The sequence below is a fragment of the Oncorhynchus mykiss genome, chromosome 5, assembly GCF_013265735.2.
Source record: "Oncorhynchus mykiss isolate Arlee chromosome 5, USDA_OmykA_1.1, whole genome shotgun sequence".
Taxonomy (NCBI): domain Eukaryota; kingdom Metazoa; phylum Chordata; class Actinopteri; order Salmoniformes; family Salmonidae; genus Oncorhynchus; species Oncorhynchus mykiss.
Genome location: NC_048569.1, coordinates 21,059,891 through 21,082,926, shown reverse-complemented (window position 1 = coordinate 21,082,926; position 23,036 = coordinate 21,059,891). Strand labels below are relative to the sequence as shown.

The 23,036-nt window shown below is 43.4% G+C and overlaps 1 protein-coding gene across 1 annotated transcript in view; it reads right to left on the bottom strand.

The window, feature by feature from the left end:
- The window catches only part of LOC110522819 (electrogenic sodium bicarbonate cotransporter 4-like), a 48,354-nt gene that overhangs the window by 16,363 nt on the left and 8,955 nt on the right, over window positions 1-23,036 (bottom strand). The window contains exons 4-14 of the mRNA XM_036977026.1: window positions 21,226-21,355; window positions 20,508-20,668; window positions 19,636-19,791; window positions 19,260-19,385; window positions 12,859-12,914; window positions 4,147-4,304; window positions 3,969-4,056; window positions 3,560-3,714; window positions 2,436-2,561; window positions 298-472; window positions 21-154 (exon numbers count right to left, since the gene is read on the bottom strand). Of these exons, the coding sequence (XP_036832921.1) occupies window positions 21-154; window positions 298-472; window positions 2,436-2,561; window positions 3,560-3,714; window positions 3,969-4,056; window positions 4,147-4,304; window positions 12,859-12,914; window positions 19,260-19,385; window positions 19,636-19,791; window positions 20,508-20,668; window positions 21,226-21,355 (1,465 nt within the window). The remainder of the gene's footprint in view (window positions 1-20; window positions 155-297; window positions 473-2,435; window positions 2,562-3,559; window positions 3,715-3,968; window positions 4,057-4,146; window positions 4,305-12,858; window positions 12,915-19,259; window positions 19,386-19,635; window positions 19,792-20,507; window positions 20,669-21,225; window positions 21,356-23,036) is intronic.

Sequence of the window (23,036 nt, the reverse complement as noted above, 5' to 3'; positions counted from 1 at the left end):
GTGTGTCACGTATGGCTCACTTGCAGAACTCGTAGAGCAGTTTCTCAAAGATGAGGATGGGTCCAGTGGAACTGAGGATGATGAGAGGTTGACCTCCTAATAGACAGAACACTGTACCTGCTAACGCTGTACCTAGGAAACTCTCCATCACACCCTGGCACAGAGAGCAAGAGTTGGGGGGGGGGGGGTTAGAGTAGGAGATAAGACAAGTGTGTGTGTGTGTGTTTTGGTGTGTGTGTGTGTGTGTGTGTGTGTGTGTGTGTGTGTGTGTGTGTGTGTGTGTGTGCGTGCGTGTACCTGGTAGTTGTCTGTGGCATCTCCCAGCAGGCCTCCGAAGGTGATGGCGTTGGTGATGCAGCCCAGGTAGATGAACAGCACAGCAGAGATGGACTGGATGTGGAATCCCTGGGAGAAATCACTAAGGATCCACGGAACCTTCCTCTTAATGTCCAGCCACAGGCCTCCACAGAACCTGGGGAACGCACACAGAGGTGACTCCATCCACTCTGAAAGCAGCCTGAAAGCAGGCTGGAGTCAGGGTTGGAGTCCCCTTGAGGGATAGCATAATGAAGGATAAATAAGTTGTATGAAAGGTAGGGTCAGCAAAATGCCGTTGCCACAAGCAGCACCGCTGTTGTTGTTATAAAAGCAATGGTATAAGTGGATGCACGTGGCATTTTGGCAACTTAAAATATAAAAACTTTATATCGGAGTTGTGCCTGTTCACACGTGTCTCTGCCCTCTCATTGGCTAGAATGGCCCCACCTGATCTCGTCTCCTCTTGTCTGCCTTCCATCTTTGTGTACATGTATTTCCATTGTTAGAGCGGTCACTCAACCATCTTGTCAATATAATTGATAAACTTGCCCCGACTGACTTCCTAAATGTCATTTTGTTTTTGTCGGGGGCCCCCTAGCTGTCGGGGGCAGTACGCGCAGCACGTAGTCTGCAAATAGGCAGCACTGATCTACGTCATATCGCTGACTCTACTTTTACATTGAACTGAGTCAAAATCCACAAAATCAGGAGTAATGCACCACAAAGCCCCTCTCCCATCGCTCCCAGTTCTCAAATCGCCCCCAGTTCTCAAATCGCTCCCAGTTCTCCCATCGCTCCCAGTTCTCCCAACGCTGCCAGTTCTCCCAGTTCTCCCATCGTTCCCAGTTCTCTCAATTCTTCCAGTTCTCCCAGTTCTCCCAGTTCTCCCAGTTCTCCCATCACTCCCAGTTCACCCAGTTCTACCATCACTCCCAGTTCTCCGATCGCTCCCAGTTCTCCCATCGCTTCCAGTTCTCCCATCGCTTCCAGTTCACCCAGTTCTCCCATCACTCCCAGTTCTCCCATCGCTCCCAGTTCTCCCATCGCTTCCAGTTCTCCCATCGCTCCCAGTTCTCCCAGTTCTCCCAGTTCTCTCCGTTCTCCCAGTTCTCCCATCGCTCCCAGTTCTCCCAGTTCTCCCATCACTCCCAGTTCTCCCATCGCTCCCAGTTCTCCCATCGCTCCCAGTTCTCCCATCGCTCCCAGTTCTCCCATCGCTTCCAGTTCTCCCATCGCTCCCAGTTCTCCCAGTTCTCCCAGTTCTCTCCGTTCTCCCAGTTCTCCCATCGCTTCCAGTTCTCCCATCGCTCCCAGTTCTCCCATCGCTCCCAGTTCTCTCCGTTCTCCCAGTTCTCCCATCGCTGCCAGTTCTCCCAGTTCTTCCATCGCTGCCAGTTCTCCCAGTTCTCCCAGGTCTCTCAGTTCTTCCAGTTCTCTCAGTTCTCCCAGTTCTCTCAGTTCTCCCAGTTCTCCCAGTTCTCCCATCGCTCCCAGTTCTCTCAGTTCTCCCAGTTCTCCCAGTTCTCCCAGTTCTCCCATCGCTCCCTGTTCTCCCAATTCTCTCAGTTCTTCCAGTTCTCCCAGTTCTCCCATCGCTCCCAGTTCTCTCAGTTCTCCCAGTTCTCCCAGTTCTCCCAGTTCTCCCATCGCTCCCAGTTCTCCCAGTTCTATCCGTTCTCCCAGTTCTCCCAGCGCTCCCAGTGCTCCCATCACTCCCAGGTCTCCCAGTTCTCCCATTGCTCCCAGTTCTCCCATCGCTACCAGTTCTCCCAGGTCTCTCAGTTCTCCCAGTTCTCCCAGTTCTCCCATCGCTCCCAGTTCTCTCCGTTCTCCCAGTTCTCCCAGGTCTCCCATCGCTCCCATCGCTCCCATCACTCCCAGGTCTCCCAGTTCTCCCATTGCTCCCAGTTCTCCCATTGCTACCAGTTCTCCCAGGTCTCTCAGTTCTTCCAGTTCTACCGGTTCTCCCATCGCTCCCAGTTCTCCCAGTCCTCCCAGTTCTCTCAGTTCTCCCATCGCTCCCAGTTCTCCCATCGCTCCCAGTTCTCCCGGTTCTCCCAGTTCTCCCATCGCTCCCAGTTCTCTCAGTTCTCCCAGTTCTCCCAGTTCTCCTTTACCTGCCAGTGAATTGCAGTTCCTCTCCCAGCTCGTGGGGGGCGGGCATCTCCTCGTCCTCTCCTCCTCCTGCCCCCCCGACCGCCCCGTTTACCTGGCCCAGCTCGTTCAGGTTCAGCACAGACTTCCTGTTGGGGGTTGGAGGGGGGAGGTGGAAGGGTAGCAAGTTTTAGTTGTGGTGGGAGGGGAAGGGGGAAGAGATCCCTGACCCAGTCCAAACACAATCACTTCTCCTTCTTCCACTTCCTTCCCTCCCCTCCTTCACTTCCTCTCCTCTTCTGACTAACTAACTAACGAACTAACTTCCTAACTGACTGCCTAACTGCCTAATTAACTAACTCCTTATCTGACTGCCTAACTGCCTAATTAACTAACTCCTTATCTGACTGCCCAACTGCCTAATTAACTAACTCCTTATCTGACTGCCTAACTGACTAATTAACTAACTTCTTATCTGACTGCCTAACTGCCTAATTAACTAACTCCTTATCTGACTGCCCAACTGCCTAATTAACTAACTCCTTATCTGACTGCCTAACTGACTAATTAACTAACTCCTTATCTGACTGCCTAACTGACTGCCTAACTGCCTAATTAACTAACTCCTTATCTGACTGCCTAACTGCCTAATTAACTAACTTCTTATCTGACTGCCTAACTGCCTAATTAACTAACTCCTTATCTGACTGCCTAACTGCCTAATTAGCTAACTCCTTATCTGATTGCCTTACCCTCTAACTGACTGCCTAACTGCCTAATTAACTAACTCCTTATCTGACTGCCTAACTGCCTAATTAACTAACTTCTTATCTGACTGCCTAACTGCCTAATTAACTAACTCCTTATCTGACTGCCTAACTGCCTATCTGACTCCCTATCTGACTGCCTTACTGCCTAACTAACTAACTAACTAACTAACTAACGAACTAACTAACGAACTAACTAACTCCTTAGCTGACTGCCTAACTGCCTAACTAACTAACTCCTTAACTGATTGCCTAATTGCCTAACTAACCAACCAACTAACTAACTGCTTAACTGCTTAACTGACTGCCTAATTGCTTAACTTACTTACTAACTACACTGAACAAATGAATAGATCTGATAGGTGGTTCATCCTCTGTACCTCATGTCGGCAGAGGGGACTTTCTTGGGGGGCTCGATGCGTATTTTTGGGTCCCACTCCCCTGGTGGCAGAACGATGACCTCATCCAGAAACTCATCAATCCCAGCGATCAGGTCATCACGGTCCCGGGCTTTATACGCCACATCACTAAACAACTGACAAGACAGCACACCACACAGTTACACACAGCATATGATGTGATGAGTGTGTGTGTGTGCTTATGTGTGTGTTAATGAAGAGGTCAGAATTGAACTGCAGAGCCCTGGCTGTAACATATTGATTGAGTGTGTGAGGTAAAGTATCCACTGCATATCTTGAGGTTATGAAAACCCCCCTGAATCTAAACACTCTTTTTTATGGCTCAGCTTTATTAACTTTTAAGCACACAAAAGGATTTGGTCATTCTTACGTCATCCACCATGAGCGTAGCAATGGCTCGACCAATCTCGTTGTAGGACTTGCCTTTGCCATGAGGACCAAGCAAGACAAACAGAAACCTGCCAGAAGACAAGGGGTTAACACACCTGTAGAGCAGCAGGACACACACAGACGCATGCTCACACTCATGCATGCACGAGCACACACACCTGGTAGGTACGGGGACCTCGGTCAGGCCTCCCAGTGTGGTAGCTTGGGCCAGACGTACGAACGCTACAAATGGTTTGTCCAGGAAGTCCACTTCTCCAATCAGAACGTTAGACGCCTCGGCATCACGAGGAATCTTCTTCATGAACTTGTTCTTCAGCTAGAATGGAGAGAAGGCAGGATGGTAGAGAAAGAGAGAGAGATAATGGAGAGAAGGCAGGATGGTAGAGAAAGAGAGAGAGAGAATGGAGAGAAGGCAGGATGGTAGAGAAAGAGAGATAATGGAGAGAAGGCAGGATGGTAGAGAAAGAGAGAGAATGGAGAGAAGGCAGGATGGTAGAGAAAGAGCGAGAGAGAGAGAATGGAGAGAAGGCAGGATGGTAGAGAAAGAGAGAGAATGGAGAGAATGCAGGATGGTAGAGAAAGAGAGAGAATGGAGAGAAGGCAGGATGGTAGAGAAAGAGAGAGAGAGAATTGAGAGAAGGCAGGATGGTAGAGAAAGAGAGAGAGAATGGAGAGAAGGCAGGATGGTAGAGAAAGAGAGAGAGAATGGAGAGAAGGCCACTCAAGGCCACACACATTGGCCACTCAATACTTCTGCATACTTCACTCACAAAATCACACAACCCTGCTGAAAAAAACTGCATGCTGGTCTATGCTGGTCCATGCTGGTCAGTGCTGGTCGGATGCTGGTCAAGCTGGTCGAGCTGGTCTGACAAGTATGGCCTAACAGGTTCTGCTGGCCGACCAGCAGGGTTCAGCTGGTTAAACTGGCAGACTAGCAGGGTCTAGCTGGGTATGCTGGCAGACTAGCATGGTCTAGCTGGTTATGCTGGCAGACTAGCATGGTCTAGCTGGTTATGCTGGCAGACTAGCATGGTCTAGTTGGTTATGCTGGCAGACTAGCATGGTCTAGTTGGTTATGCTGGCAGACTAGCATGGTCTAGCTGGTTATGCTGGCAGACTAGCATGGTCTAGCTGGTTATGCTGGCAGACTAGCATGGTCTAGCTGGTTATGCTGGCAGACTAGCATGGTCTAGTTGGTTATGCTGGCAGATGAACCTTCATTGTGTTTTCACTGGTGACCAACCTTCATTGTGTTTTGGACACTGGAGACTGGTATACAAAGTGATGTTTAATTCCTATTGGAATCCAGCCAGAGTGGATTCCCACAATCTACATTCAGAATAATGGCCGTGGTTTTGCAGACCATCGGAGGTGGAAAAAGTACCCAACTGTCAGTTGAGTAAAAGTTGACCTTTGAGTAAAAGTAAAGACACCTTAATAGAAAATAACACTAGTAAAAGTGAAAGTCACCCAGTAAAATACTACTTGAGTAAAAGTCTAAAAGTATTTTCTTTTAAATATACTTAAGTATTGAAAGTAAATGTCAATGATAAAATATACTTACTGTAAGTATCATAAGTAAAAGTATAAATAATTTTACATTCCTTATATTAACAAACCAGACGGCACGATTTCCTTGTTTTTTTTTTATTTAGGAATAGCGAGGGCACACTCCAACACTCAATTTACAGTTTAGGGAGTCTGCCAGATCAGAAGCAGTAGGGGTGACCAGGGATGTTCTCTTGATAAGTTTGTGAATAAGACCATCTTCCTGTCCTGCTAAGCATTTAAAGTACTTTTGGGTGTCAGGGAAATGTATGGAGTAAAAAGTACATTATTTTCTTTAATAATGCAGTGAAGCAAAAGTCAAAAATGTCAAAAATATACAGTGCCTTGCGAAAGTATTCGGCCCCCTTGAACTTTGCGACCTTTTGCCACATTTCAGGCTTCAAACATAAAGATATAAAACTGTATTTTTTTGTGAAGAATCAACAACAAGTGGGACACAATCATGAAGTGGAACGACATTTATTGGATATTTCAAACCTTTTTAACAAATCAAAAACTGAAAAATTGGGCGTGCAAAATTATTCAGCCCCCTTAAGTTAATACTTTGTAGCGCCACCTTTTGCTGCGATTACAGCTGTAAGTCGCTTGGGGTATGTCTCTATCAGTTTTGCACATCGAGAGACTGACATTTTTTCCCATTCCTCCTTGCAAAACAGCTCGAGCTCAGTGAGGTTGGATGGAGAGCATTTGTTAACAGCAGTTTTCAGTTCTTTCCACAGATTCTCGATTGGATTCAGGTCTGGACTTTGACTTGGCCATTCTAACACCTGGATATGTTTATTTTTGAACCATTCCATTATAGATTTTGCTTTATGTTTTGGATCATTGTCTTGTTGGAAGACAAATCTCCGTCTCAGTCTCAGGTCTTTTGCAGACTCCATCAGGTTTTCTTCCAGAATGGTCCTGTATTTGGCTCCATCCATCTTCCCATCAATTTTAACCATCTTCCCTGTCCCTGCTGAAGAAAAGCAGGCCCAAACCATGATGCTGCCACCACCATGTTTGACAGTGGGGATGGTGTGTTCATGGTGATGAGCTGTGTTGCTTTTACGCCAAACATAATGTTTTGCATTGTTGCCAAAAAGTTCAATTTTGGTTTCATCTGACCAGAGCACCTTCTTCCACATGTTTGGTGTGTCTCCCAGGTGGCTTGTGGCAAACTTTAAACAACACTTTTTATGGATATCTTTAAGAAATGGCTTTCTTCTTGCCACTCTTCCATAAAGGCCAGATTTGTGCAATATACGACTGATTGTTGTCCTATGGACAGAGTCTCCCACCTCAGCTGTAGATCTCTGCAGTTCATCCAGAGTGATCATGGGCCTCTTGGCTGCATCTCTGATCAGTCTTCTCCTTGTATGAGCTGAAAGTTTAGAGGGACGGCCAGGTCTTGGTAGATTTGCAGTGGTCTGATACTCCTTCCATTTCAATATTATCGCTTGCACAGTGCTCCTTGGGATGTTTAAAGCTTGGGAAATCTTTTTGTATCCAAATCCGGCTTTAAACTTCTTCACAACAGTATCTCGGACCTGCCTGGTGTGTTCCTTGTTCTTCATGATGCTCTCTGCGCTTTTAACGGACCTCTGAGACTATCACAGTGCAGGTGCATTTATACGGAGACTTGATTACACACATGTGGATTGTATTTATCAGCATTAGTCATTTAGGTCAACATTGGATCATTCAGAGATCCTCACTGAACTTCTGGAGAGAGTTTGCTGCACTGAAAGTAAAGGGGCTGAATAATTTTGCACGCCCAATTTTTCAGTTTTTGATTTGTTCAAAAAGTTTGAAATATCCAATAAATGTCGTTCCACTTCATGATTGTGTCCCACTTGTTGTTGATTCTTCACAAAAAAATACAGTTTTATATCTTTATGTTTGAAGCCTGAAATGTGGCAAAAGGTCGCAAAGTTCAAGGGGGCCGAATACTTTCGCAAGGCACTGTAAATAGTAAAGTAAAGCACAGATACCCCCCAAAACTACTTAAGTAGTACTTTAAAGTATTTTTACTGAATTACTTCACACCACTGCAGACCAGCAATATTCTGATTAACTGGGAGACTACCTCACTTGGGATTTGAACTCACAACCTCTCGGTCACTGACATAGCACACATCCCTGCAGCTCCCGCAAGGCGTGTCTTTATTTTTTTTATTTTTTTTAGATTTGTATGATTTGTTTGTATTATTTGTGAGCCATAACTTTTATTACTTTGATTCAATTATTGGAGTCCTCTAGGTTGATGCATTAATATGCACCGAAAGTCTGTTTGTTGGTGACCTTTACATTGGTGACCTCAGCTCCTCATTCTATTGAGATAACTTTTCCTGAAACCAACCAACTTTCTCTTCTCTCATAATAGATTTGTAATACATAACTATACAAAATATACCGTGAAATAGTAAGATAACATGTTTTGCTAAGAATATTATGGGTTGTGTGATGTTGCTGTTTTTACAGGCAACATAATATATGTTTTTTCTGGTCTCAATCCCGGGCCCGTTAGCAAACACGTCATAAGCCATTTATTACAGGAAATTAGCTTTCAAACTGCAAAGTTATCTCAATCTAATTGCAGAATGTGTAGGATAGCATGAAATTAGCTCTAAAACAGTCATTTTTTTCAATCTGCTAGATGGGACAAAAAAAATCCCCCCAAATAAAAAACAAATGGTTTTATTTTGTGTTTTTGGTGGGAGTTGGGGTCCGGCGGTTGGGTCCCCCAGACAAAACAGGGTTGTGCATGGCTTGTATGCAAGGCACACTTAATCTACTGGTGGGCAAACACTTTTGTGTTGATCTAGTAAACAATTGGACAGGTCTTTGTCATTGAACAGCATCACTTTCACTCTATCCTGATGGTACTTTAGCCACATATACATTGCCAGCACTGCCCATCCCCCACCGAAATGCTCGGAACCCAACATGGCTAGTTGCTTTTCAGCACGTAGACTTGTTTTGGAGGAAGAAGCATTTAAGCAAGGGATGGCATTGATGCTGGACATTACTTGTAAGTAGCAACATTGGACATTTATATTGATTATTGGTGTTATTGTTATAGCTATAATGTGTAGTTATTGCTATAATATTAGTTACATATTGAGTTCAGCTAGTGTAGCTAGTAGCTTAGCCTAGAGAAAGGAAACATGTATTATAGACCACTATGCATCTGACATGTAGAATATGGAATCCTGTCTGCTCTGTTTATGACATTTGTTTCTGTCACGGAAAATGTATAACTATCGCCGGAGAAACTTGAATCAGAGATGCTCATCTACCAAGAGACTCAACTAGCGATTACATGAATTCTTGTAATCCGCGCGTGCGCAATGAAGAGTCAGGCAGAAGTCAAGGGGCAAATTGTCACGTTCTAAGCTACAGGAAGTAATCGCATTTTGCATGAAAGTTGGATCTTGTTTTTCTATCGACTACTTTCCATTATATGTCAAGTTTCGTAAGCGATATAAACATTTTTCAATAGCATAACCAGTTTGATATGTCTTTTATTGGAGACATGTTGTTATGATCATGTTATCTGTCTTAGGGCTGGCTAACGCTACCACACATTCATTGACGATACCCCCTGCACATATTGAATCATTTTACTTCAGGAATGATGTTGAACCCCTCCTTGAATGAAACCTCTCTCCTGGATGAAACAATTGATCAGTCACTCTCCCCAATCCTCACCTACAGGTACTCCTGTCTGACTGAGTAAGTGCTGTATAGCCTATTTGAGGCAATATAAAGAAATGCTGAACATGCTGAAAATCTATTGTGGTCCCACAGGGACCCTGTTTATAGTGTCTGTAGGCTATCCAGGGCTTTAAAAAATATATCTAGACATAATTACTAGACATTTGCACAAAGTATTCAGACCCCTTCACTTTATCCACATTTTGTTACGTTACAGCCTTATTCTAAATTTGATTAAATAAATAAAAAATCCTCATCAATCAACACACAATACCCCATAATGACAAAGCAAAAACAGGTTTTTAGTCGTTTTTGCAAATGTATACAAAATAAAAAACAGATACCTTATTTAAATAAGTATTCAGACCCTTTGCTATGAGACTCGAAATTGAGCACAGGTGCAGCTTGTTTCCATTGATCATCCTTGAGATGTTTCTAAAACTTGACTTGAGTCCACTTATGGAACTTGAATTGATAGGACATGATTTGGAGGTCCCACAGTTGACAGTGCATGTCAGAGGAAAAACCAACCTTGAGGTCGAAGAAATTGTCCATTGAGCTTCGTGTCAGGATTGTGTCGAGGCACAGATCTGGGTAATGAAACCAAAACATTTCTGCAGCATTGAAGGTCCCCAAGAACACAGTAGCCTCCATCATTCTTAAATGGAATGAATTTGCAACCACCGAGACTCTTCCTAGAGCTGGCCGCCCGGCCAAACTGAGCAATCGGGGGGAGAAGGGCCTTGGTCAGGGAGGTGACTAAGAACCCGATGGTCACTCTGACAGAGCTCCAGAGTTCCTCTGTGGAGATGGGAGAACCTTCCAGAAGGACAACCATCTCTGCAGCACCCCACCAATCGGGCCTTTATGGTAGAGTGGCCAGATGGGAGCCACTCCTCAGTAAAATGCACGTGACAGCCCCCTTGGAGTTTGCAAAAATGCACCTAAAGGACTCTCAGACCCATGAGAAACCAAATTCTCTTGTCTGATGAAACCAAGATTGAGCTCTTTGGCCTAATTGCCAAGCTTCACGTCTGGAGGAAACCAGGGATCACTCATCACATGGCCAATACCATCCCTATGGTGAAGCATGGTGGTGGCAGCACTATGCTGTGGCGATTGTTTTCAGCAGCAGGGACTGGGAGACTAGTCAGGATCGAGGGAAAGATGAATGGAGCAAAGTACAGAGAAATCCTTGATGAAAATCTGATACAGAGTACTCAGGACCTCAGACTGGGGCATAGGTTCACCTTCCTACAGGACAAGACAATGCAGGAGTGGCTTCGGGACAAGTCTCTTAATGTCCTTAAGTGGCCCAGCCAGAGTCCGGACTTGAATCCGATCTCTGCAGAGGCCTGAAAATAGCTGTGCAGCGACGCTCCCCATCCAACCTGGCAGAGCTTGAGAGGATCTGCAGAGAAGAAAGGGTGAAACTCCCCAAATACAGGTGTGCCAAGCCTGTAGAGTCATCAAATCAAATTTTGTTGGTCACATACACATGGTTAGCAGATGTTATTGCAAGTGTAGTGAAATGCTTGTGCTTCTAGTTCCAACAGTGCAGCAATATCTAACATGTATAACAATTCCACAACTACCTATTAGTATGCGCCCGGCCCGCCACAGGAGTCACTAGTGTGATGGGACAAGGACTTCCCGGCCGGCCAAACCCTTCCCTAACCTGGACGACGCTGGGACAATTGTGCGCCGCCTCATATGTCTCCCGGTTGCGGCCGGCTGTGACATCACTTTATTAATTAAAGTGATTTCAAGTCTGTATGTAGGCAGCTGCCTCTCTGTGTTAGTGATGGCTGTTTAACATTCTTATGGCCTTGAGAGACAAGCTGTTTTTCAGTCTCCTGTACTGACCTCGCCTTCTGGATGGTATCGGGGTGAACAAGCAGTGGCTTGGGTGGTTGTTGTCCTTGATGATCTTTTTGGCCTTCCTGTGACATCAGGTGTTGTAGGTGTCCTGGATGGCAGGTAGTTTGCCCCCGGTGATGCGTTGTGCAGACCGCACCACCCTCTGGAGAGCCTTGTAGTTGTGGGCGGTACAGTTGCCGTACCAGGCGATGATACAGCCCAACAGGATGTGCATCTGTAAAAGTTTGTGAGGGTTTAAGGTGACAAGCCAAATTTCGTCAGACTCCTGAGGTTGAAGAAGCGCTGTTGCACCGCCTTCACCACACTGTCTGTGTGGGTGGACCATTTCAGCTTCCACCTTCTCAAATGCTGTCCCGTCGATGTGGATAGGGGGGTGCTCCCTTTGCTGTTTCCTGAAGTCCACGATCATCTCCTTTGTTTTGTTGACATTGAGTGAGAGGTTGTTTTCCTGACACCACACTACAAGTGCCCTCACCTCCTCCCTGTAGGCTGTCTCGTCGTTGTTGTTAATCAAGCCTATTACTATTGTATTCACTGCAAACTTGATGATTGAGTTGCAGGCTTGCATGGCCACGCAGTCATTGCTGAACAGGGAGTATCTTCATACCCAAGAAGTTTCTAGGCTGTAAGCGCTGCCAAAGGTGCTTCAACAAACTACTGAGTAAAGGGTCTGAATACTTATGTAAATGTAGTATTTCAGTTTGTATTTTTTTTAATTAAAATAAGGCTGTAACGTAACAAAATGTAGAAAAAGTGAAAGGGTCTAAATGCTTTCCGAACAACCTTTATGCTACACAAAGATAAAAAGCATACATTTTTCTAAACTAATACAATCTGTTAGTTGGATTTATTGCATCTTTTACTGAAATGGTTGTTCCAGTTTAGATGGTTTTGGTAGTCTCATGTATTCACCTTTCTAACCCTGGCAGTCATTCTGAATGCAGATTGTGGGTGGATAAAAGTGAACATTTTAGGATGTTCCCAGTCAGGATGGATTCCAATAGGAATTAGACATCATTTTGCACTTCAGGATAATGTGACTTGATTCTGGTTTCGCGGGTGACCAGCATATGTTTCTAAAACACAACACAGGCTAGTCACAAGCAAAAACACAGCAAAGGCTGGTCACCAGCGAAAACATAATAAAGGTTAGTCACCAGTTTATGCTGGCCTGTGCTGTTTTTTTCTTTCAACAGGGAATCTCAAATCTCAGTGCAGTGAACATGCCTCACTACCCCCCAGAAGCACGTGGGAGTGGTTGGTGCTTAGGTCAAAATCACCTAATCTTTTAATGCTGCCTTCAGAGTCTCTCTCTCTCTCTCTCTCTCTCTCTCTCTCTCTCTCTCTCTCTCTCTCTCTCTCTCTCTCTCTCTCTCTCTCTCTCTCTCTCTCTCTCTCTCTCTCTCTCTCTCTCTCTCTCTCTCTCTCTCTCTCTCTCTCTCTCTCTCTCTCTCTCTCTCTCTCTCTCTCTCTCTCTCTCTCTCTCTCTCTCTCTCTCTCTCTCTCTCTCTCTCTCTCTCTCTCTCATTATTTCTAACGGGTGGATGGACCCAATCAATTAAGCCAAGACGAACAACAGGAGCTTAGGGTTGTGCAATGTAATGACATTCCCATCATCATCATTCACACACAGACATACACACAGACATGGAAGTGCACGTGCACACACACACACCAGGCTGCACAGGCACACACAGAATAGTGATGTTCGTTGTTACCTGGTCTGTGCTTGGTGTGTCTGAAATATCGTTCATACTTCGGCTTTGCGCATGATCTGAAACATCATTTCAAAACACGTGTATCAAGAAAAACACACACAAACACATCAATCAGTAGCAATCTTCTCTGTCTTCTCTGTGTGTGTACAGTTTAGAGTTTGTTTAGTGTGTGTTTCATTTTCACATTGAGTAGAAAAGGCAGTACCCACATGAACATTTATAACATGATATAAATTCCTTGGTATTATTATATTGATATACTACAGTTTTTGCGGACTTTACTGTAGTAATTATTCACTGTTGTGTTTTTGCACAAAAAACACTACAGCAAATGGACAGTATCTTGCATACGGACTAGCCTGGCTGACACGACCCACGTGACTCACGATGCAGGGAGAGCTCTGACTACAAAAGGAGAACATATACAATATTTGCGCAGAATATGTTTTTTGTCCCCTCAGGGTTGAGGCCTCTCTTGTTTGGATTTGAAAATCCAACCGTTGTAATGGAGTGAGAAAGACACAGAGGAAAGCCAGTAAAAGCACAGCCCCCTTCATTATTGACGCATTGTGACGACAACATCAACGAGCCATTCCATACTCTGAAGTCAGGAGGACTTTGAGAGTTAGGTGTTAGCTAGACTAGGATTGGACCCCCCTGCGCTGGCCGTACACTGACCGTATATTTGACACCCCTGCTGTAGTATTTATTTACTGTTGTGATTTTGTGGAAATTAGTATTTACGATATAGTTTTTTGTTTTATTATCTTTGACATAGAAGTGGGGGCTTTCTTCTCGAGGAAACCTACCAGACAAATATTAAAAAAGCACATCTTCCATAACCTGTAAGTAGGTAGGACTGGGGTCTGAACCTCTTTTTTATAACCTGTAGAGAACACAATATATGGTCTATAATTGGCATATGGTCTTGTGGACAGCACAAATTGGGACGTGGGGGAGGGGAATTGACAGGGTGTATGCAAATGACCTATTAGCAAATCAATACGGTGTGTAGTATAGTATTCTACAGTTTACTATAAGTGTACTACTAACTGTACATAATGATAGAGTCAGCACTACACGATCGACGGATACTACAGTGTGTCCCATATGGAGAAATAACACATATGTATATATTTCAATAAAATATGAATATATTTAAATATATTTAAATGATAAAAAAAATAAAAAAAATCTAATAAATCAAATAGACACTCACACCTCACAACCTTCTCTACCCTGACGTTAATGTTGAGTCTCTATTGGTCTCTGCTACCTTAGACTTTGCTTTAATAGCTGCTATCTGCCTCTTATGAAACATATGCCATTTATTTCGAAAAGACACTTGAACGTATCTGTAATGAAAATATATGTTTCCAGAGCTGTCAATCACAATTTGAAATGTTCCCGAGCCCAACCCTCAGCCCAGAGTTTTCATCGATCTTGCTAACACAGCTAGCTACCTAGCTAGCTAGATAGGTAGCTCCTTCTTTAGCTTGCCACCAACGTGCAATGTGACTGACCAAGGTAATTGTTTTGAAAATGAAAGTTGAGTAGAAATCAGCAGAGTTAATGTTATGTACAGTTGAAGTCGGATGTTTACATGCACTTAGGTTGGAGTCATTAAAACTTGTTTTTCAACAACTCCAAAAATTTCTTGTTGACAAACTATAGTTTTGGCAAGTCGGTTAGGACATCTACTTTGTGCATGACACAAGTAATTTTTCCAACAATTGTTTACAGACAGATTATTTCACTTATAATTCACTGTATCACAATTCCAGTGGGTCAGAAGTGTACATACACTAAGTTGACTATGCCTTTAAACAGCTTGGAAAATTCCAGAAAATGATGTCATGGCTTTAGAAGCTTCTGAGAGGCGAATTGACATCATTTGAGTCAATTGGAGGTGTACCTGTGGATGTATATCAAGGCCTACCTTCAATCTCAGTGTCTCTTTGCTTGACATCATGGGAAAAGCCAAAGAAATCAGCCAAGACCTCAGAAAAAAAATTGTAGACCTCCACAAGTCTGGTTCATCCTTGGGAGCAATTTCCAAACACCTGAAGGCACCAATGTAAGTCGTCTTTTGTATCATTTAGCTACCTATTTGCTAATGAAATTAAAATGTGTTCATGAACATTAACCCCAGATGTATTATTCATTTTGTGTGGAATTGTTTTACTGACTCTCTGTCTCTGCATTATCCACAGCGTAACTGTCAACATGTGAGTCTGCAGTGGACACCGGAGGGGAAGGAATCTGCATTGGAAGTATCAATTTGATGTTCATGAACATTAACCCCAAATTCTTCATCTTCTGTGGAATGTCTCTGCATTATCCACAGGGTAACTGTCAACTTGTGAGCAATGTTCGCTACTGTGGCTATTTCCTCATAATGTAGGCAGACTGACCTACCATAAAAAACTATGAAGAGAATGCATCGGAAAACATTTTACATGGAAATAGCTGTTTTATCGTTCAGCCTACAGAAGCAGCCAATGTGTGGTGTTCAATGTAAGGCCTACATTCTATGAGACTTTTGAGAAGAAAAAAACATGCAGGGCTTGACATTAACCTGTTTATCTACTTGTCCTTCAGACAATGAGGAGGTGACTGAAAATGTTGGTGTGTTGTTGGATGCAAGAAACCACTTTACAAAATAAAATGCATCATTATTCCCACACCACTATTACAGAGAATCAGGCAAATGATGCTGCCTCCTGCCTATTGGCAACTTAGCTTATTAAAGCCTCTCTCAAATTACCTGACTTGCTTTTCAAAGATAGAAATGTAGGAAGCAATCACTTCCTCATTGCTGACTAGAAAATGATTTATACCTGTGCTAGTAACTCATTAACTAGCAAAGGATATGAGCAAATGTACAAATGTGGACACGTTGTTACATGTACCTCTCGCTTTGATCTCAAAATAAGGCCATCTACTCACGGCCGCTCATGCTGTAAAAACAGTCCAGTTCAAAGTGAATGGCACAGATCCATATATGGCAACGGTCTATTTGCACAGAGGCCTAGTGCTGCTCTGATTGGTTATGGCGCACAGGTCTGTGTAGATTAGAGTAAAGTTCTGGGTCGTGCCTGTCAATGCAATAGAATCCCACTCTGATGCGTTCTGCCTACAACAAAATCTCTTTCATAGTTAGTTTTGTATACTAAGTAGTAGTTTGTTTTGTTTCGGTATACTGCATTGAACGTGGCTAATATTGCGTTGATTCGATCACAATTCCCACAGTAAAGGGAAACGTTAATAGTGTTAACTAACGGGGAAAACTCTAGAAAGTTAAGTGAAGTGTAATCTCGTGCTTCTCTGTGCAGGCTGATATTTCTGCTGTGCTGCAGTCCCAGGGGAGCTGCACACCCAAGCACGCAGCTTAGAGGGAACATTTCTTGTGAGTCTGAAAATCGATACTGGAGGTGAAGGAATTTGCATTGTAAACATCCATTTGATGTTCAAATACATTATTTTCAAATACAGATGTTAATTGCAAAGAGGTAATTTACACATTATATTTTTTGTTTCAGATGCCACAATTCAACAATGGTCCCAGTTATTTTAGCAAATTATTTTGGATATAGAAAGCTCTTCTAGTTGTCAGTCATGAGTCATTCATTCAAACTTTCCAAAGTATACCACAGCATGCTATTGTGATTTAGTGCTGAATTTGTAGTTTTATGCATTGAATTGTAGCTACAGTATCTAAGTTAAGAAGAAAAGTTTTCCATTCATTAAAATACATGGCAACATATATTTATTAAATATATTTTGGAATATATTTTACTAGCTACCACAACATGCTGTCAAAGTATATTTCCACAACATATATTTAAATATAAACATATATGAAAACGGACAATTTTGTAATATGTCCATATATCGTTGTACAAAATCTACGTAAATAAAGTATTCACCCCCTTGGCATTTTTCCTATGTCATTGCCTTACAACCTGGAATTAAAATATATTTTTTGGGGGGTTGTATCATTTGATTTACACAAGATGCTTACCACTTTGAAGATGGAAAATATTTTGTTTGTGAAACAAACAAGAAACAAGCCACCTTCTGCAGAAATTACAGCTGCAAGTCTCTTGGGATATGTCTCTATAGGCTTGGAACATCTAGCCACTGGGATTTTTGCCCATTCTTCAAGGCAAAACTGCTCCAGCTCCTTCAAGTTGGATGGGTTCCTGCTGGTGTACAGCAATCTATAAGTCATACCACAGATTCTCAATTGGATTGAGGTCTGGGCTTTAACTAGGCCATTCCAAGTAATTTAAATGTTTCCCCTTAAACCACTCAAGTGTTGCTTTAGCAGTATGCTTAGGGTCATTGTCCTGCTGGAAGGTGAACCTCCATCCCAGTCTCAAATCTCTGGAAGACTGAAACAGGTTTCCCTCAAGAATTTCCCTGTATTTAGCGCCATCCATCATTCCTTCAATTCTGACCAGTTTCCCAGTCCCTGCCAATGAAAAACATCCCCACAGCATGATGCTGCCACCACCATGCTTCACTGTGGGGATGGTGTTCTCAGGGTGATGACAGGTGTTGGGTTTGCACCAGACATATCGTTTTCCTTGATGGCCAAAAAGCTCAATTTTTGGCTCATCTGACCAGAGTACCTTCTTCCACATGTTTGGGGAGTCTCCCACATGCCTTTTGATCAACACCAAATGTGTTTGCTTATTCTTTTCTTTAAAGCAATGGCTTTTCTTCTGGACACTCTTCCGTAAAGCCCAGCTCTGTGGAGTGTACAGCTTAAAGTGGTCCTATGGACAGATACTCCAATCTCCGCTGTGGAGCTTCGCAGCTCCTTCAGGGTTATCTTGGTCTCTTTGTTGCCTCTCTGATTAGTGCCTTCCTTGCCTGGTCCATGAGTTTTGGTGGGTGGCCCTCTCTTGGCAGGTTTGTTGTGGTGCCATATTCTTTTCCATTTTTTAATAATGGATTTAATGGTGCTCCGCGGGATGTTAAAAGTTTCAGATATTTTTTTATAACCTAACCCTGATCTGTACTTGTCCACAGCTTTGTCCCTGACCTGTTTGGAGAGCTCCTTGGTCTTTATGGTGCCGCTTGCTTGGAGGTTCCCCTTGCTTAGGTGTGTTGCAGACACTGGGGCCTTTCAGAACAGGTGTATATATACTGAGAGCATGTGACAGATCATGTGACACTTAGATTGCACACAGGGGGACTTAATTTAATTAATTATGCAACTTCTGAAGGTAATTGGTTGCACCAGATCTTATTTAGGGGCTTCATAGCAGAGGGGGTGAATACATATGCACACACCCCTTTTTCATTTTTTACTTTTTATGTTTTTTTAAACAAGTAACCATCACTTTTCAGTTTTACTTTTTCTGTTTTTTTAAACAAGTAACCATCACTTTTCAGTTTTACTTTTTCTGTTTTTTTAAACAAGTAACCATCACTTTTCAGTTTTACTTTTTCTGTTTTTTTAAACAAGTAACCATCACTTTTCAGTTTTACTTTTTCTGTTTTTTTAAACAAGTAATTTTTTTTAATTTCACTTCACCAATTTTGACTATTTTATGTATGTTTATTACATGAAATCCAAATAAAAATCAGTTTAAATTGCAGGTTGTAATGCAACAAAATAGGAAAAATAACATATGTTAAAATATATATATATATAATTTTTCCGTATGGAGTCGTATAGTATTCTACAGTATACTACAAAATTATATAGTAAGCACTACATGATCAAGGGATACTACAGTGTGTAGCATAGTATTCTACAGTATACTACACAATTCTATAGTAAGTACTACATGAAGGATACTACAGTGGGAAGTATAGTATTCTACATTATACTACAGTTTACAACAGAATACTATAGAATTCTAAACTGTAGTATTTTTATATGTGGGATACTAGACATCTCCAACCCATCTTTGTGGTTAAATATAGCTTTAGCTATTGTGTGAATGTGTGTCTTTGTGTGGCCGATTAGACCTAATGATCATTACCCCCAAAGCTGATTATTGATGTAGGGACAAAATTAAGTTGCAGGGAAAGAACAGGAAAACACCTTGGTTAGGACACACACACAAACTAATCTTGTTCACCCTACAATCCCCAAATTAACACACTGTGTACTGGGAGCTCTTGAAAGTACTGTGTGACCAAAGCTTGCACGCAATCACACACAGCAATCCAACATACTGTATCTCTACTGGTTGATGAGGTTAGATATGTCAATTAAAACACCTATCGCTATGAGGATCATAGATAAGAAAAAGGGTGAAAGAGTATTAGTTTATATGTATACGTGAGTGTTAATGGATCCGTGCGTTGAGTGTGTGTGTGTCTATGTGTCTGTGCTCTTGAGTGTGTGTGTGTGTGTGTGTGCGTGTGTGTACACTCACGCAGGCGGGCAAGGCTGCCTGACTTGGCACGTAGGTCTTCTGTAGAACGATGGAGGCCAGAGGCTGAACTAGGACTACGACTGAAGTTAGTACGGCTGGCACTATGAACAGACTGGGGACTACGGCCTAGAGAGAGAGAGAGACGGAGTAAGGAAGGAGCGAGGGAGGGAGAGAGAGAGAGAAGGAGAGATAGGAGAGAGAAAGAAAAGAGAAAGGGATGGAGTGAACAAGAGAGATGGTGAAGGTGTTTGTTAAAAGAGGAGAGAAATGATTATTGTTTCAGTAAAATCAGCATGATAGAGATGAAATCAACAAGATCACTCAACACATACACACACACATGCACGCAGACCTACAGATGCACACACACACTCACTGGCGGGGCAATTGTTTGATTTGCCCATGTCGGCTAGTGAGCGATGCATGGGTTTCTTATGCTGGTGGCGATGTTTCCGTAGCAACACGAAGCTGACCTTTTCCCTCAGCTCTGGACCAATCAGACCATCAGCTACCTGGCGATCCACAATGTCATCTGGGGTCAGGGGTGAGAGTTCAAGGGTCAAACATAGAGAAACAGAGTGCGATATAGAACAGACGGGTGGCAGGTGTAACTGGTCACAGGGAGATCAGTGGTCTCAAGACCAGATCAACCCCTTACCCCCTATCCACTTCAGAGAAGGCTGGTGGGAGTGGCTATATGAGGATGTGCTCATTGTAATGGATAGAATGGAATCAATGGAACAGTATCGAACACATCAAACATATGGACCCACATGTCTGACTCCGTTCCATTAATTCCATTCCAGACATTACAATAAGCCCTATAGCTCCTCCCACCAAACGCCTCTGATCCACATCCACCTGGCCTATCAGAGGGCAAGATGGAGCTTTACTATATTGTTTACACCTATCAAATTTTCTCAGATCTCCACAGGTGCACAGGAACAATGGGTTGATTTTAGAAGGGAACATAGCCTGGGTCACACTAACCTGACCTAGCAGGTGTAAAATAAGTGCCTGAAACTAAATCCCCTACATACTGGTCTTGACAATAAGAAGAAAAACTGTTGGGGGAGGTTATCTTCTCCACTGTTCAACCAATCCAGTCAATTTGGAGGAGGATAGAGTGTTATCTTGTTAACGTCCAAAAGTGGAAGTCTCGTCACAGGTTCTCTTTCCATTTCCCCTGAAAACTGGAACATCAGGTTGTTGGGGACATGGCAGAGGGTCACACAAACACACACTCACCCACTATCTCTGGCAGTGAGTATCCCTCCAGATCCAGCAGTACACTGCCAGTCTGTATACAGGTCCTCAACTCAAACAGACTGTGGAGGGTCAAGGTGGACACATGGGGCTTACTCCACCTCTCTCCTCCCTCCTCCACCTTCTCCTCAAACTTCACCCACCTAGAGAGAAGGAGCGAGAGGAAGAGAGACAGAGAGATAGAGAGCAACACACACACGGAAAAGAGAGTAAGGCAGAGAGAGCAGACAGGAAAATGCTATAGAGGCATACGAAATACTGTCTGCTGGACTCAAATATGACAATTTCCTGTTTCTTCAAAAGCCAGAGGGTGTCGATTTTGTTTCACCGCTTACACAGCACTGCTGTGCTCTGCTCTGCTGTGCTCTGCTCTGCTCTGCTGTGCTCTGCTCTGCTGTGTATGCATGTGCATTATTGAATGTTTGACATATTGAATGATTGGTCATCTGGTTTATTGCCTCCCAGCCTGTGACCTTGAGGGATGCTGGGATTGACCTCTAACCCCAGAGTCATAGAGGGGAGTCAGATGTAGCCCATTGTAGGGCTCTGCTGCTAACACTCTTCTAGTGAAACTATCTACAGGTCCCCTACTAACACCTCTCCCAAATTCCACCCAAAGCCCCCCAACAATCTCAAACTAATGAGGGCAAACAATCCAGGGTGGAAACACACAAGGGTTGAAGTGTGTGTTTGTGTGTACCTAGCAGACTCTTTCCACTCCATATCGTCTCCATCGTGTTGCAGTGTGTCCATCTCTGTGAACAGAGTGGGCGTCGGCAAGTCATCATCTTCACCCAGGATGTAACGCAGCCTCTCCGCCGCCGGGGACACTGGGAAATGGAGTTCAAACACAAGAGAATAACTATCAAACCAAAGAAATAGAATTAGAAAATATATTGTATCTACTCTATGTATCGAACACTTTTACTTACAGTGTGTGTGAGTTCTTTATAGGATATTCTACTTTGATGTACGGGGGACAAACAGTTGCTGCAGCTTTGGATTGTCATGACAGTGTGTACTAAACCATTTACTCAGACAAATCAGACATTTTATAGAATATGTGTTTGGAACTCTTTGTAAAATGTATAGCCTGCAACAGTAACTGAATAGAACTGGAAAACTGTAGTGTTCCCAAGATTGTCTCCGAATTTCCTGTCGGTGGAACAAAACCCATTAACATGCTCCTAGCCCAGGGCTCTGATAACTGCCATCACACACTCATCTGCATGGGTGTGTGTGCTGTATGTGTGTCTGCGTGTGTCGCTCCTCTCCTGATGGTCCTAGCTTACTTTGATCCTGTGTGAGTTCCCTTCCACCCCTAACCCAAAACAACACCACTAATCTCTAACGCTCTTACCCCTGTCAGTCACAGAGTCCCAGTGAAAGCTGGTAAATAAATACCCCCCTGCACCCCCCTGATCCATCTAATCCCCACTCACCCCTCACCCCCTTTATACAGTCAATGAATAACCTCCCCCCTTTCTGGCCCCCCACCCGGTCCATACTCTGATTCCCTGAAATGCCAAATGACATGTGACTGATACATAGCACAAACATCTGCATACTTACTATACACACTTCACACAATATACTCTGTAAATTAGTGTGGTGTGCTGGTGTGTTTGCATGGTATTTCACTTTCAGAACCCATATCTGTGCTACGGTTTGAGGATAGGAAGTGTGTGTGTGTGAATGTGTGAAGTGTGTGTGTACATGTGTGTTTGTGTGTGTGTTGTTCTGCTCCTTGGCAGCAGTGGTTTTTAATCCTAGTGGTCTGAGGTACAGGAGCTCACCGACAGACAGGAGGGAGGGAAGGGTTGGTATGTAATGTATGTAATGTTCCTGATGCAAGCCAGAAAGATAAGTCACGAGCTTGATGACTTTCATCACTTTGGTTCCGGATTGAACAAAACCCACACAAAAACGATGCACGTATTTGATATAATTCTGTTAATCTCTTGGTCGCCTACAGTATGAAACTATTGGTATTGAGTTGCTAAGATAAGCATCACAGCGCTGCCCAAGAGTCAGTGCATGTTAACAGCACTTGGACAGACCCTGTCTCTAAGAGGGTTTCCTGAGGACAGACAGACAGGCCCTGTCTCTTAGAGGTTACTGAAGGCAGACAGACAAATAGATCCTGTCTTTAAGAGGTTACCATCTTAGAGACAGGGTCTGCCTGTCTGTCCTCAGTAACTGAGGACAGAGACCCTATTTCTAAGAGGTTACTGAAGACAGACAGACAGACCTTGAGGCGCAATTTTTTAATAACAAATGCAATCTAATAGTTCACAGAGGGAGATTGAGAGAAGATAAGCAGTGAATCAGACAAAGAAGCAGAGTAATTCAGAGAAAGAAGCAGAGTGAATCAGAGAAAGAAGCAAGAAGCAGAGTGAATCAGAGAAAGAATCAGTTTGAATCATAGAAAGAAGCAGAGTGAATCAGAGAAAGAGGCAGAGTGAATCAGACAAAGAAGCAGAGTGAATCAGAGAAAGAAGCAGAGTGAAT